At 45.5% G+C, this 14,120-nt stretch overlaps 1 protein-coding gene across 1 annotated transcript in view; it reads left to right on the top strand.

Annotated features, from left to right (window-relative positions):
• The window catches only part of ramp1 (receptor activity modifying protein 1), a 28,364-nt gene that overhangs the window by 1,220 nt on the left and 13,024 nt on the right, over nt 1-14,120 (top strand). Inside the window, exon 2 of the mRNA XM_083682503.1 lies at nt 12,533-12,668. Within this exon, the coding sequence (XP_083538629.1) occupies nt 12,533-12,668 (136 nt within the window). The remainder of the gene's footprint in view (nt 1-12,532; nt 12,669-14,120) is intronic.

The raw sequence follows: 14,120 nt of genomic DNA, 5'->3' as shown, positions 1-14,120 counted from the left end.
TGAGAGAGTCTCTGCTTAATGTCAGGATATGTCCTATGCTGCATCCCCAGAAAACTCTTCAATTTGAGCTAATTGCCTCTCAAGGGTCTTGTCCAAAACAAAACCTCAGTCAAAATGTATGGATGACCTTGTGAGCTAAAATGCCGTGTATTCAGATACTTCAACTTCACAAAACATGCAATTAAAAACAAACTGAAAGTTCCAAACACAATGAAAAGGCAAAGGTTAACCTGTATGCTTTTATTCACTTCTATTACCGTCTGTTCCCCTGGTTGAGCTTAAGCTGATCCAGCCAGACATGCTGCAGTGTGGTTCTAATTAAAAATGTAGATTTAGCCGCTGAATCCTTCTCCTGAATAATGACTGAGTGCACAGGGGCCTGGTGGGGGGGGATTATACAAACGCAGTGTTTTTATTTTCCTTTTAAAGTTCCCACAATAACAACTATATACTGTCTAATAGTAAAGCTTGGTCTTCTGTTGTTTCTCTGTTCAATTGAAACCTTTTTCTTTCATTACTACAACATCAATCACTCGGCAGAAATTGATCCATGAGGTCCTTCAGAGGTACTGCCTTGGATCAATTTCAGAGGTACCGGGCAGGGGTATTGGCTTGGAGCGGAGAATGTGGATCAGGATGTGAGGAAGAAGAGCTTTGTAGCACAGGAGACAGACAGCGTGGTGGACTAGTACCCTAATCACACTGCAGAGCCAGGCATGACCCGAGCCAAGCTGATATATACTGTGCTGGCATGGTTACGCATCCACCACCGTAGTTGCTGAAACAGTGCAGGAAAGGACAATGTGAAATCAATATATATATATCCGAGCAAGCACAGTAGTATGGTTCAGGTAGACACCTGCGGCACCTAAGACTGACTAAGACTGACTACCTAACGCTGGTCCAAGAGAAAAGGTGACCTATAACAATGACGGCAGCAGGGAGAGAAATGTCAAGTGGAGCCTCTGCCTCCATTCAGAGCAGGCTTTGTGTGGCCGACACCACTGAGCCCCCTTCCTGATTCATTACCCTCATAGGAAAGACCTAAGTGAAGTGGACATCCCATTACTGCTACCCCTCTATAGCCACTACACACATACCATCACCATTCCTGGGAGAAGGAAGCAATCAGAAGACGTGCAAGAATCTGTTTAAATCTCCCTTGGTTGGCAAACAGAATCCCTTCCCCCGGAGACAATAATAAGAAATGGCGGAGGCGTGGCAGAAGCAGTCAGGATGAACAAGTGCAGATTGATGCTTTGGTTGTTTATGACTTTTCAGTTGTCAGGTTGGCTTTGTCTCAGCAGCCAGTTTGACTTGTGTGTCAGGCCTGCCCACTTGTCATTGGCTGATTGAATTAATCTGGCTTTACCGAGGTGGAGGGTTCCAGAGGGGAGCCTCGCCCTCCTTTATCAAATTGTAACCAAGTGGAACGTGATGGATGCCCGCTTACAGTGCCGTACCACGCTCTTTAAAACTACAGTACCCACAACTACTTGCACAATCAGTCTTCCAATGCATACACAGGGAGCAGACTACTGCCAAATTCAGCGAGTCAATGTGTTTTGCATTAGAACTGTACTGTACGTGAACCTTTGCAAAACCTGGAAACAGGGGCATGATTTCACTGTGTGAGCAGAGCAGATTTTTACGGTCCATTGACTGTGTGATGCTCTTCTAATAAATCACATTATCCTTATGTAACAATGATAGGGCATCACTGACTCTGCTGCCGATGTATTCCCTGGCTTCTCATGAGTGACCCAAAAATCCACCGGGAGCGCATAACTAAAAAAGACTTCTCTCCCCCGTCAACGCCTCCATATATAGGCCCATCTCTTCACACATTGCCTGGTCATGTGCGATTGGGAGTGAGGACAATTGCACCCAGCAGCTAGTTATTGCACAGTGAGCAGCCACATGTCTGACGCGGTAATTATGAGTATTTGTGGAGCCACTGGTCCACCTCACTGAAGCTGTTGCTGCGCCATCTCGGACACAGTTCTGTCAGATGTTACGTGGCTTTGTAATCCAAATGAGCTGGATGCTGCCTATTAAGGCATCCCACACTGCTAACAAAAGTGTGATTGGACACGCACACACAAATAGTTGGGGGGGGGGGGGGGTTTCACCACTGACCCCTTTATCCAGGCTTTCTTTGTCCAGGAGTCATTCCCTGAAGGTCTTACTGTAATTGCCTTTTTGATATTCATAAAACTAGGAATTCAACCACCAAGTACTCAAACTGCCTTAAAAAAAGATAACTGTAAGCCTTTTAATCAGGCCCCTCTTCCAACCAGAGCATGATTGGAACTTTCAGTCTCTCTGTTTAATCTTTTCCATTCATCTCTCGCCTGCGTTCCTGCTCGCACGCTTTACCCCATCCTTATCTCGAGCTCTGACTCTCTTAGGGCAAGCAGAAGATCAGCAATCTCGCTCTCTATCTGTGTGTCCTTTATCACAGTTTTCTTTTGTTCCTCTGAAACTCTGCAGCCTCCTTCGGGGGGTGATTGTAATGACAGCTACATTTCTGTCAACTTCCTCATTGTTTCTTTTTTTTTGAACATCCCTTTTTTCCCCTCTCTCCACCGTCCACGTCTCTGCTGCTCACTCGTTCGTACGCTTCATGTCTCCCTCTGCCAGAGCTTCTCCTGGGAGGTCATCTGGGTGATGAAAGCGGCCCTTGTTGGCCCCTCCCTCGTGGTCTTGGATCCAGGCTGAGTGGATAAGAGCAGTTCTCTCCCTCTCTGCTCTCTCAGTTTCAGCTGGGGCTAGAAGACTGTCAATCTTCCCCTTCATGTTTGTCATCCTCCTCATCCCCTGGAGAAAAGGAGAACCTGATCACTCAACGCCTGTTGGGTCTCCTGAAAGATTCATCTGGGGATTTGACCAGGATAAGCTTAGCAGGTGGTGAATATTTAATGCTTGACCGAGCTGGGTGTCAACGGGAGGCGGGGGAGATGGGCCATGGTGGGGCGTAGTTACTATGCATGGAGGGGCTTAGTTCAGCAGTTCTTGATGGCAGCTACTCTGCATTAGCTAATTATTCATTATGCAGATCTGGGCTCCCTCTGGCTCAGGCTCTGGCTCCAGCACTGCAGCACAATATTCAGTTATTGAGAAAACAAGGACGAGGAAGGATTAATCTGCTCCCCTCTCTATCCCCCCCCCCTCCCCTCTCTCTCTCTCCCTCTCTCTGTCACTCTCTCTCCCCCCTCTCTCTCCCCCCTCTCTCTCACTCACTCCCCCCCCTCTCTCTCTCCCTCCCTCTTTCCCTCTGCCCCCCCCTCTCTCCCTCTCTCTCTCACTCCCTCTCTCTCTCTCACACTCCCCCCCCCCCCTATCCCTCCCTCTCTCTCTCCCTCTCCCTCTCCCTCTCCCTCTCCCTCTCTCTATGGCTGCCAAGGCAGTGATGGATGGCATCCACAGGCCCTAGATGAGAGAGGGCTCAGCTGTGTGTGGTGCTGAATGTGACCAACAGCGCTGGCATAACTCTGTCCTTGAGAGGATCATTCCTGAAGGTTGCCAGGGTGGACCAGGACCAACATCCATTCTGCTTGTTGTGTTGCTGACGCAAAAGCTGCCATTGTCCAAGGTGTAGCCTTCCCCCTTCACTGCCCCTCTGGCCACTGATCCAAGGTGTAGCCCTACCCCTTCACTGCCCCTCTGGCTACTGATCCAAGGTGTAGCCTTCCCCCTTCACTGCTCTTCTGGCAACTGGTCCAAGGTGTAGCCCTACCCCTTCACTGCCCCTCTGGCCACTGGTCCAAGGTGTAGCCCTACCCCTTCACTGTTCTTCTGGCTACTGGTCCAAGGTGTAGTCTTACCCCTTCACTGCTCCTCTGGCTACTTTTCCCCATGTCCATTTGTCTCCAGTAACCGTGAAAAGGTGTCAGGGTGTGAAAGAGATTATGCTGCTGAGGCCTTGAGAGAGAAGAATCTGATTTGAGCCACTTGAGTCTCTTGCCCCCAAGTGGTGAACCAGACACTTGGACAAGTCAACAAAAGCAGCTGATTTATTTGTCGCTGCTTGTAGAGCAGTAACATGAGAAGCTGTTCTCAGTCTGGGTTCACTGGCCGGTTCACTACCCACAGAGTGCTGCTGCTTTTGACTTGCCTTTGACTTTGACTTTAACCCCCCCCCCCCCCTCCCACACACACACACACACACACACACACACACACACACACACACACACACACACACACCCCAACAAGAGCCTCTGTCTGTACTATTGAAACAAAATAAAAAATCTCATCATAATCTATGTGTAGCAGGGTCGGGTGGTGGAGGGAAAAATCACTCATTGTAATGCATTGAATGGAATGAGGAATGGTATCAAACACTTGGTTGATACCATTCCATGCATTACAATGAGTCTGTCCTTTGATATCTACCTCCACCAGCTTCCCCTGATGTATCAGCACAGAGAGAATAGACATTGGAGATGAACAATAAAGTGTAATATTTCGCTCCAGGGTCTTACATTTTATGAATTTGGGGCTGGCTGAGTGTTGTAGAGGTTCCTGATGACAGCTCTGTGCTCCTATGTTCTCCAGAGAGGGTTAGCTGTCAGAGCTGCTGGCGGGGGGGGGGGGGGGCGCATTCTGCCCATGAGGCTCGTTCTGCCTATGACATCACCACCTCCTTCCCCCAAAGCTACTCTGACACATTGTGTAATTGTATTCCTCCGTTGGCCCCCACACTCCTCCTGTTTTCTCTTCTCCTTTCCTCCCCTCCCCTCCCCTCGCTTCGCCTCTCCTCTCCTCTCCTCTCCTCTCCTCTCCTCTCCTCTCCTCTCCTCTCCTCTCCTCCCCTCCTCTCTCCTTGCCTCCCCTCCCCTCCCATCTCCTCACATCTCCTCTCCTCTCCTCTCCTCCCCTCGCCTCTCCTCTCCTCTAAGCTCTAGGATGTCTCTGTCATCCACAGGTGTCCACTAGCTCACCTGTCAGGGGGCTGACGCAGACAGGGAGTGAAATCTGTAACTCTGTAGTAACTATTTTTTCCGACTATGAATCTATTGTGTACTCCAGAATGTAAGTGGCTGCACGCTATTGTTCCTGTCAAGCTACCGCCGCCATGCTGAAACAATTAAACTTGTCTAGTGCTGTATGTACTGTATGAGTTATGAATTTAATCACTTCAAATGGTCTTCCATAATTAAATAAATATATATGCCATTTAACGGACAATTTTATCCAAAGCGACTTACAGTACACTGACTCGCTGTATTGCATACTCACTGATCACATGACCTACTGTATATACACAGTTACATGTACCCTTTGTCTTGTTCTTCTCTCTGGAATGGACACCAGAGGCTTTGTAGAGACCGTGTGGTTCAGGCTAACTTAAGTAGTGGTGTGTTGATTTCCCAACTAATTGGCAGCAATTACCATGGAGAGAGCTAGGCTGTGTTTAATATTTTCTGTAGCTATGGGCCCTGCGTAAAGAGGATGTGGAAAATATAATGGTTGTGACTGATCTATCACCACCAGCACCACAGAGAGCACTGTCATTGTACTTGTCATAAAGGGTACACACCAGAGAGATTGTGTGTGCGTGTGCGTGTGCGTGTGCGTGTGCGTGTGCGTGTGCGTGTGCGTGTGTCTATCTCAATGTACATTTGTATGTCAATAAAGAAAATGTGTGATACGGGGAAGAGATTAAATTGATTTACGGTGTCACTGATTTGGTCATTATACCATTTTTACGACCTCTTCTCATAATGGTAGATAATATTTAACTGCAAGCAATTAACACTGATTTACTGAACACAGGGTTTACTTCATCATGTATTAATGACACCTCTCATACAGGAAAGACGAACTGTCATTGGTTCTAGCACTCCTAAAAGTTTGAATGTGTATAGATCCTCATTTCCCTTTGGCTGGTTTTTCCTCTCCTGTGCAAATCACATACTCTGAACTATCTGCTTTCTGCAACAGTTCCCATTGCTCTTCCACTAGTCCATTTGAGATTGGGAGTGCTTTCTCTTGTCCAGCTTCACAGCCATGACTCTAGAATTCCCCTGAGAATACCTGATTGGATTCTGTCTCATCTTAGCTTTTCTGCACCTCTGCATTTTGTGTTGTTAAAGCGAAAGTGGATTTTAGTTATTCACTCAGTATCTACTGTATGTGAACAGAGCCGGGGCGGAAACTGTGTGACTATCTGACTCTGACAGACTCTATTTGCTCCTGAGTGCAGGTCGGGGACATCCAACAGTGGAGACATTTATTAAACCGATTATTTGGTTGTTACTTTTACTCAGCGCGAGATTGCTTGTCAAGATGACAAAGAACCACATTTGGTGGTTCTGTATCTTGATGAAACAGAGTTTTTTTTTTTTGACATGCAGACTATTCTCCACACACCAATTATATTGGCTTGTCACTGTGTATAATTGCTAAAACGTCCTTATGTGATTTGATAACCCAGTGTAATTCATTCACATGAAGATAATATACAATTAAGATAATAAGTAGGGCATGCTCTTATAATGTTCTTATCAACTCTTTCAGACTGGCAGGCTTTTTTAATCAAACTCCCAACCCACTGTATAACCACTTTACCATCTAACATGCTCTTCAGTCACTTTCAGTACAAATTAGTAGAATAATTGGATTATGAAACCAACCCACTCAATGGGATGCAGTCATGAGTTTGTTTGAATCTCTTTTAAAGCTGTATTAAGTGGGTGGACAGGTGATTGTCCAGAACACATGAGGAGAAGAATAAAAAAAACAGTACGGTAATAACAGGTATTCAAGAAGTAATAACTCGAAATAATGGTGCTCCTTGCGAGACGTCTAATTTAATTCAGTTCAGATTTTTTCTTTCTTTTTTTGCAGACAATGTGATGTGCCCGACAATAGATGTCCTCAGATAAAACAGTCTGTGCGTCATCTTTCAGCTTCATTTCCTATATGAAATGATTTAAATAATTTATATAGCATAGCTTCTCCACACGACAGTATGAAATGCAAGCCAAACGCAAGACAAGTGTTGCATACAGACCTCTGCAAAGAGCAGTGCAATAGCTATTGTACCTGTCTGGAGCAACAGAATGTCTCCACACACTCTTGCTTTGCACCAGTGGATGTTTTGTGCTGTAGGTTTAAAGTTCTGTGTATTGACGGGCTCTCTGCCCTATTTAAATTTGCTGGTTTGTTTGTGTGCTTTATGCAAAGGGGCAGCTCTTCAAGAGGGCTGACATATCCCCAATAAGCTCAGCCTGAGGTATTTAATAAGAGAGAGGGCTTGACTTTTCCTGCTGGATGTGTCTTGCCAATGCAGACAGTCTTTGGGATCAAATGTTCATTTTAAACAAGTCTGAGCTCTCTCTCTCTCTCTCTCTCTCTCTCTCTCTCTCTCTCTCTCTCTCTCTCTCTCTATCTATCTCTCTTTCTCTCTGTCTCTCTCTCTCTCTCTCTCGCTCGTCCTCTGTCTCTATCTCTCTCTCTCTCTCTCTCTCGCTCCCTCTCCCTCACTGTCTGTCTCACTCTCCCTCACTGTCTGTCTCTGACTGTGTGTGCAATAATGACGATTTAAATAGACAGCTTAAATCATAAAAGTTGTATTCCCAAGAGACCCCGCTGTCTGGTTGCTACAGTGCAGTCTGAGATAAACTAATTCCTAATGGGATGTTATGGGGAAGACTGTCTGGTATTCTGCCACCAGCATTCCTGGCTCTGTAAGTGGACTCTGACAGTGTCCGATATAAACTTGTCCGTGGATGAAGGGTAGTAGTCTGGCATGATAGACGTGGCATTACTGCTGTCAAAATAGTTTCCATGATGGGCACACACTCGATAGAGTAGTTGGAGTGAATCTACAGGATTAGGGATAGTGAGCAGGCCAAGTGTCTCAAAGAATGAGAAAGCTTTTTATCTTTTTCGTCACTGTACTGCACTACTAACGAGCCAAATTTAACTGGCAGTTAGTTTAGTTCATCTGTGCACTAGCGATTCATCCATCTGAGTGGCCAGCTGTCTGCCCTCATTGCTGTACTGACTCAGGGCACTGCAGGAAGCTCCGAAGAAACACAGGCTTACATGGCGCTCTCTCTTTTCATCGTAAAAACTGTCTCAGAAACTCACCGCAGGCATACGTGCCTCTTCTGGAGCGCATTCAATGACCTAGGAACATTACGTTCCACTCCATTATTCATCCACCTCCTAGTCATGATGGAGACAGTGCAGAGAGAAAGAGAAAGAGAGAGAGAGAGAGAGAGAGAAGGAGAGATGGAGATAGAAGGAGAGAGACTGGCTTGACCGGTGTTTATGGTTAGTCAGGTGTGTTCCGTCACATCATTTGTGTAGGCAGGAGCTGTCAATGTCTAATATTGACTCTAGGCTTTGCATTTGCCTTTGGAGTTTGTTATTGGTGTCTGTCAACAAGAGGACCAAAGAGATGTCAATGAAAGTAAAGGAAGCCATTATGAGGCTGAAATATCACAAAATCAATTAGAAACATAGCTAAAACCTTAGATTTACTGAAATCAACAGTTTGTAGCATCATTAAAAAAGAAAGAAAGCACTGGTGAGCTCAGCAATCGCAAATGGGCTGGTAGGCCAAGGAAGACTTCTCCAGTGGATGACCGAAGAATGCTCACCATCATTAAGAAAAAAAAAAAACAACTGTCCCACAGATCAGGAAAACTCTCCAGGAGGTAGGCGTGAATGTGTCAGAGACTACCATCCGCAGAATACGTCACCAGCCAAACTACAGACACAGACACAGACACAGACACAGACACAGACACAGACACAGACACAGACAGACACACACAGACACAGACACAGACACAGACACAGACACAGACACAGACACAGACAGACAGACCAGGTCTCTTCCTTTTATTACTCAGAAACACCATGACAGTTCCTGTCATCCTAAGGGAGGACGACACAGCAGAGGATGGTTCATTAGCTGACATCAACCCTCTCTGTCTGCTTTGGTATCGTGTTTCCTCCTGAGAGGATCTCTCCTCTCCTTCTCCTCCCCTTTCCTTCATTCAGAAAGCAACGGGCACCGGAAACTGCTAATGGACAGAGAGAATGTTCACTGAAAAATGAACAGTCGCCTGACTTTGGTCTGCTTCTCGCGCAAGCTAGTTCTAAGTATCTTCGCGTAATTCAAGAGGCAGAATCCACTTACTATCAGAGTTTTGGCATTGTCAGCATCCTCTGTCCAAACAAACACCTTCTATTTATGGAACGTCATAAAGATGTAGGCTCGTATCAAGAGTTTGATAGTGGCCTCATGTTTGCTCTATGTATGCATCCTCTCTAAAGAAGATGAATCAAAATCAACAGTTCTGGCTTTGAGAAGACATGAATCAGACTGCCTATAACTGCAATATTCAACTTCCCCTCATGACTATTTTCTTCAATCAGCCCTCAAGACTCTCTATTTTTTCTTGTTTTATATTTGGAAGGCTTCTTAGGAAGCCTTGGAAGTTTTATCTGTGAAAAAAACATCCTGTTTACACGTTTTTCTCTTTTCCTTAGAGACAGTATTCATAGCCGCATATTCTCATTCTTGGCAAACCACCATAGAAGGCAAGGAGTACTGTAGCTCTCAGTGATGTAATATTTCAGATCAATCCTGGGGTCGAAGTTGTCTCTGCAGAGGTGGGCAAAGCTTTTGAATATGCAAAAGCTTTGAAGACATCAAAAGGACTGGGTCATAGGAAGAGAATGGAGGAGTTTTATATATCTATAGTCAGAAAAAGATGAGCCCTTTCATATGATTTGCCCTGTGATTCTTAAAGAACTGTGTAGGCTAGCTGCACTGCAGGGTCTCTCTGCTTACATAAATGAACACTTTCTTTAGAAAGGCAGTGACACTGACTGTGATAGTTCAGGGGTAAAGACGGAGGATATTTAGCACTGTTGTCAATGTCAACAGTACTTCCTAGACCTACAGTAGAACATTCATTCTGGGACTTCACCCCCAACACACTTCAATGTAACCATCCCCTGATGACATTGTGGAGAGGTGAGAAGAAACACCAGGCATTTTATTCCAGAGAGATCCAATCAATACTGCTGAAGGTTAAAGATTCTAAATGGGAAATAGTTGCTTGTGTGAACAGACGTTTGTGTAATTACCAGGTCCATGACCACATTACCCGCCTCCACCCCCCCCCCATTTCACACCATTAAAAAATTGCGCCTTCCATTTGAAGAAAAAAGCATGTTGTTGTTTTCATTTGTTGTTTTGTTGTGGATTTGGGAAGATAGTTCCACCCTCCAGCTAATGCCAGCACCAATGGTGAGGATCATCGTGGTACATCTTACATCCGATGCTCACACACCGTCCCTGATTTAATCACCAGAGTGTTGTGTAACAAGTCTCCCTATCAGTTATCAGCCCTGCGTCTCTGGGAGTGTGGAACACGTAAACATGTCCCCTGCAAACACGTCTATACTTCTATCCATCCCTGTCCTCCACCTCTCCTCGCTCCGCTTCCCTCCTTCACTGGGTCATCTCAAAGACACGGAGACACATTCAACTAGACACACAAACCCACAACTCATACATATACAGTAGATTCAACACTCTATGCATACCAGTACTGTCACTTTCGGTCACCTTTCTCTGTCTCTCTGTACGTTGTTTCTCTCATTGGTTTCCTCCCCGTGTGTGCGCCTGCTCTTAAGGCCTCCTATCCTGTCACTTTATATGTGTGATACGGTTGGTGTTGTGGCCTGGGGTGGTTCAGTGGTCCAGTGGTCTAGCACCATGGCCTACACAAATATGCTCATGTCGGCATGGGTTTGAATCCAGCCTATTCCCTGTTGACGTACTTTCTCTGCTGTCCCTGTCCAATAAAAACGGAACAAGTATGTCAACCAATACCCTTTTTTAAAAAAGGAGGTTGATGTTGACCAGCAATGAGCTGAAAATGCCCACCATTGAGGCTAAAGGTCGAAGAGTTCAGCCAAGAGGTTGATTTCCCATGCTGATTGACCAATCTTTCTCCCAGGGCAACCGCAGTGGCTGCCAGAACCTGATGGGGAGGGAGGTAGGTACACAGACACAGGGAAAGAAAGAGAGAGAGAAAGAGAAACATATATACAGAGAGAGAGAGAGGCTCTTCAGATTACACCTTCTCAGTGCACCAAGTCCCAGCGCTAGTGCAACCTGATGTCCAGTCCAGTCCCCATTCTCCAGGCTGCCTCAGGGACCCGGTTTATGCCAGCCGTACAGCAGGGCACATCGACATCCATGATAAGCTGACATCGTGCCGAGAATCGCAAGAGAAATAGACAGACAGAATAAAACAACGTGACGTTTTTAGTGGCCAGTCATTTGAAAAGACTATTTTTTTTAAGTGTTAATTATTAAATCCATTCTGTCAGAGTGAATGAAAGAAGTCTTCATTGTTCTCTCCCTCCTCTCTTTATTTCTCGCTTTCTTTCTTTGTGTCTGTACCGTCTGTTCTGTGCGAGCCCTCCTCGCCAAGAGCTTCTGTCAATGTTCCCCACCATTACAGGCAGAAAGGCAAAGGAATGTACTGTTTTCTGGAAAGGCACCAAATGTTTCCCAGACCAGGACTGACTGAGTCTCTAGATATCATTTATGATGCATTACAGAAATGCTCATGAAATAGATTTGTGTCTAAGGAACTTTGGAGAAGTGTGATGTTTACTTTCAGGTTAAACAAAGGACAAAGTTTAACTAATGAGGATGTCTCACCTAGCCTGCACTGTGTGTCTCAGGATTTTTTTTAGGTATTTTTTTTAGACAATACAACGTTCTATTGAAATGTATCATTTTTTCAATGATGATGAATTTCTCTCAGGAATCACCCAGTTCAGAGCCAATTTAGCGAACAGCGTTATGTTCTAAACTCCTTCAATATTTTCTTTGTAAAAAGGTACATGTCTCCTAATCCCGGAGGTTTAGTTTCCACTGACCCAGAACCTCTGGCTGCTTTGTAAAATGTCTCGCCTAGCTTTTAACAAGAGCATTTTCCCCTGCTCTGAGCCTCAGGGCAGAGGTGTTCCTCTGAGCTAAGACCATCTTTTTGCCAGACATTAAAGTCAATGTCCCAGCCAGCCTGGTCACACACAGACGCACACGCACACGCACACGCACACGCACGCACACACACACACACATACACACACACACACTGAGGAACTGCTACCGCAGGTGTAGACAGCCCCTCAAAGCCAGCCAGCGCTCTGAAGCTCTCCAAAGGAACTGTAGCAGTAGGCTTTCACCTGTCACCACACATGAAATAGCTTTCGAAGAGCTCTGGGGGATCTCAAGAGATATGATGCTAAGCTGTGTCCTCTGTTTAAAATAGAAAAGGATCGATTCCTACGACTCATACCCCTACTCATCATAGTGAAACACCAGTGAATGAGAACTACAGTACAGCACTGTACACTGACTTTCAGCACCTATCAGATCTGTTCTTTTGATTCACCATGTAAGAAACTAGACACCATGAATCTCTGAATCTATGCTTCTGCTCTTCTGACCCTCTGCTCTCTCTGTTCTGTCCCTCAGTGTGTCACAGTGTGTCTGTGATGGCTTGTGGAGGCACCTATGAGTACGCCATCGAGGAGTTCTGCCTGGGCAAGTTCAGACTGGACATGGAAGCCCTGGACCAGCAGCACTGGTGCAGCTGGGACGACACAGTGGAGTGAGTACACAAGCACACACACACACACACACACACACACACACACACACACACACACACACACACACACACACACACATAAACACATACACACACACACACACACACACACACACAAACGCATGCACACACACACACACACACACACACACACACACACACACACACTGTGTACTATTGTGGATTAAATATACATTATCACAGAGAAACCTTAAGGAAACTAGTTTGCTGTGGTTTTATGTTTGGGGATATTTGCATGACATTACTGCCTTATAGGCAACGTCTTGCAATTAGATGGAGGACCTCTGGGAAAGTTCCTACAGGACTGAAATACAATCCTCACACAATTCTGCCACACAGACTGAATACTGAGAATAAAACAAGATAATGTCATGAAAGACATCTATAAATTCTATTACAGACAATTGATCCATTCCCACATGGCCCGTATCCATGGCTCTATCCTCCACTGAAATGTCACAACTGAACAGGCTGTGCTGCACACACACACACACACACACACACACACACACACACACACACACACACACACACACACACACACACACATAAACACATACACACACACACACACACACACACACACATAAACACACACATGCACATAAACACACACACAAACGCATGCGCACACACACACACACACACACACACACACACACACACACACACACACACACACACATACCGTACACTACAAACTAGACCATAACAAAACTCACACATTTCATTCATATTGTACTTACACACCAGATCACAACCGGTCACACATTACACAACAGACCACAACACCTCACACATTACTGTACTGACACCACAACACATTACATTAACATTCCAGTCACTTGAAGGGAGGTCAGGTAATGTACTGTAGAGCTCCAGTGATCAATATGCCAATTTATATTTGGTCTTACAATACAGTGCATGCTCAATAGGTTGTTGTGAACATGTCAATCATTTACTGTAGCAGGTTTCACCTTTCTAACTTCTAACCTTCTCTCGTTACTGTAACAAGCTTTTAGAGAGTGACCAGAGTATATCCAAGTGTTGCTGCCCCAGCCAGGTTCACATAACACCTATTGAGCCAATACCACAGAAGAAATTACTCTATAAAGATACAGCCACCCCCCCCCCAAAATAATTCTATATATAATATAAGTTTCCACCGCAAAGCCATCTCACAATTAAACAGACATACATATATCTTGCCGAAATGGCAAGGTCAGGGAAGGGCAACGTTTGCGCAGAGCCGCTCTGCTCTAGGCAGGCATCTTGAACAGCAGAGATCGGAGCAGAGGGCATTGCCTCTTACAATTGTATCCCCTAAAGGATATGCTATTCCTGGGACGGCCCTGGATGATTTGAATGAATTCCCATCTGTTTTAATGAGATTGGGGGGGGGGGGGGGGGGGGGGGCAATGTTCTGGATGC

Source organism: Argentina silus (genome assembly GCF_951799395.1).
Source record: "Argentina silus genome assembly, chromosome: 12".
NCBI lineage: Eukaryota > Metazoa > Chordata > Actinopteri > Argentiniformes > Argentinidae > Argentina > Argentina silus.
Note: the sequence above shows the minus strand (reverse complement) of the source record. Positions and strands in the feature narration are given on the sequence as shown.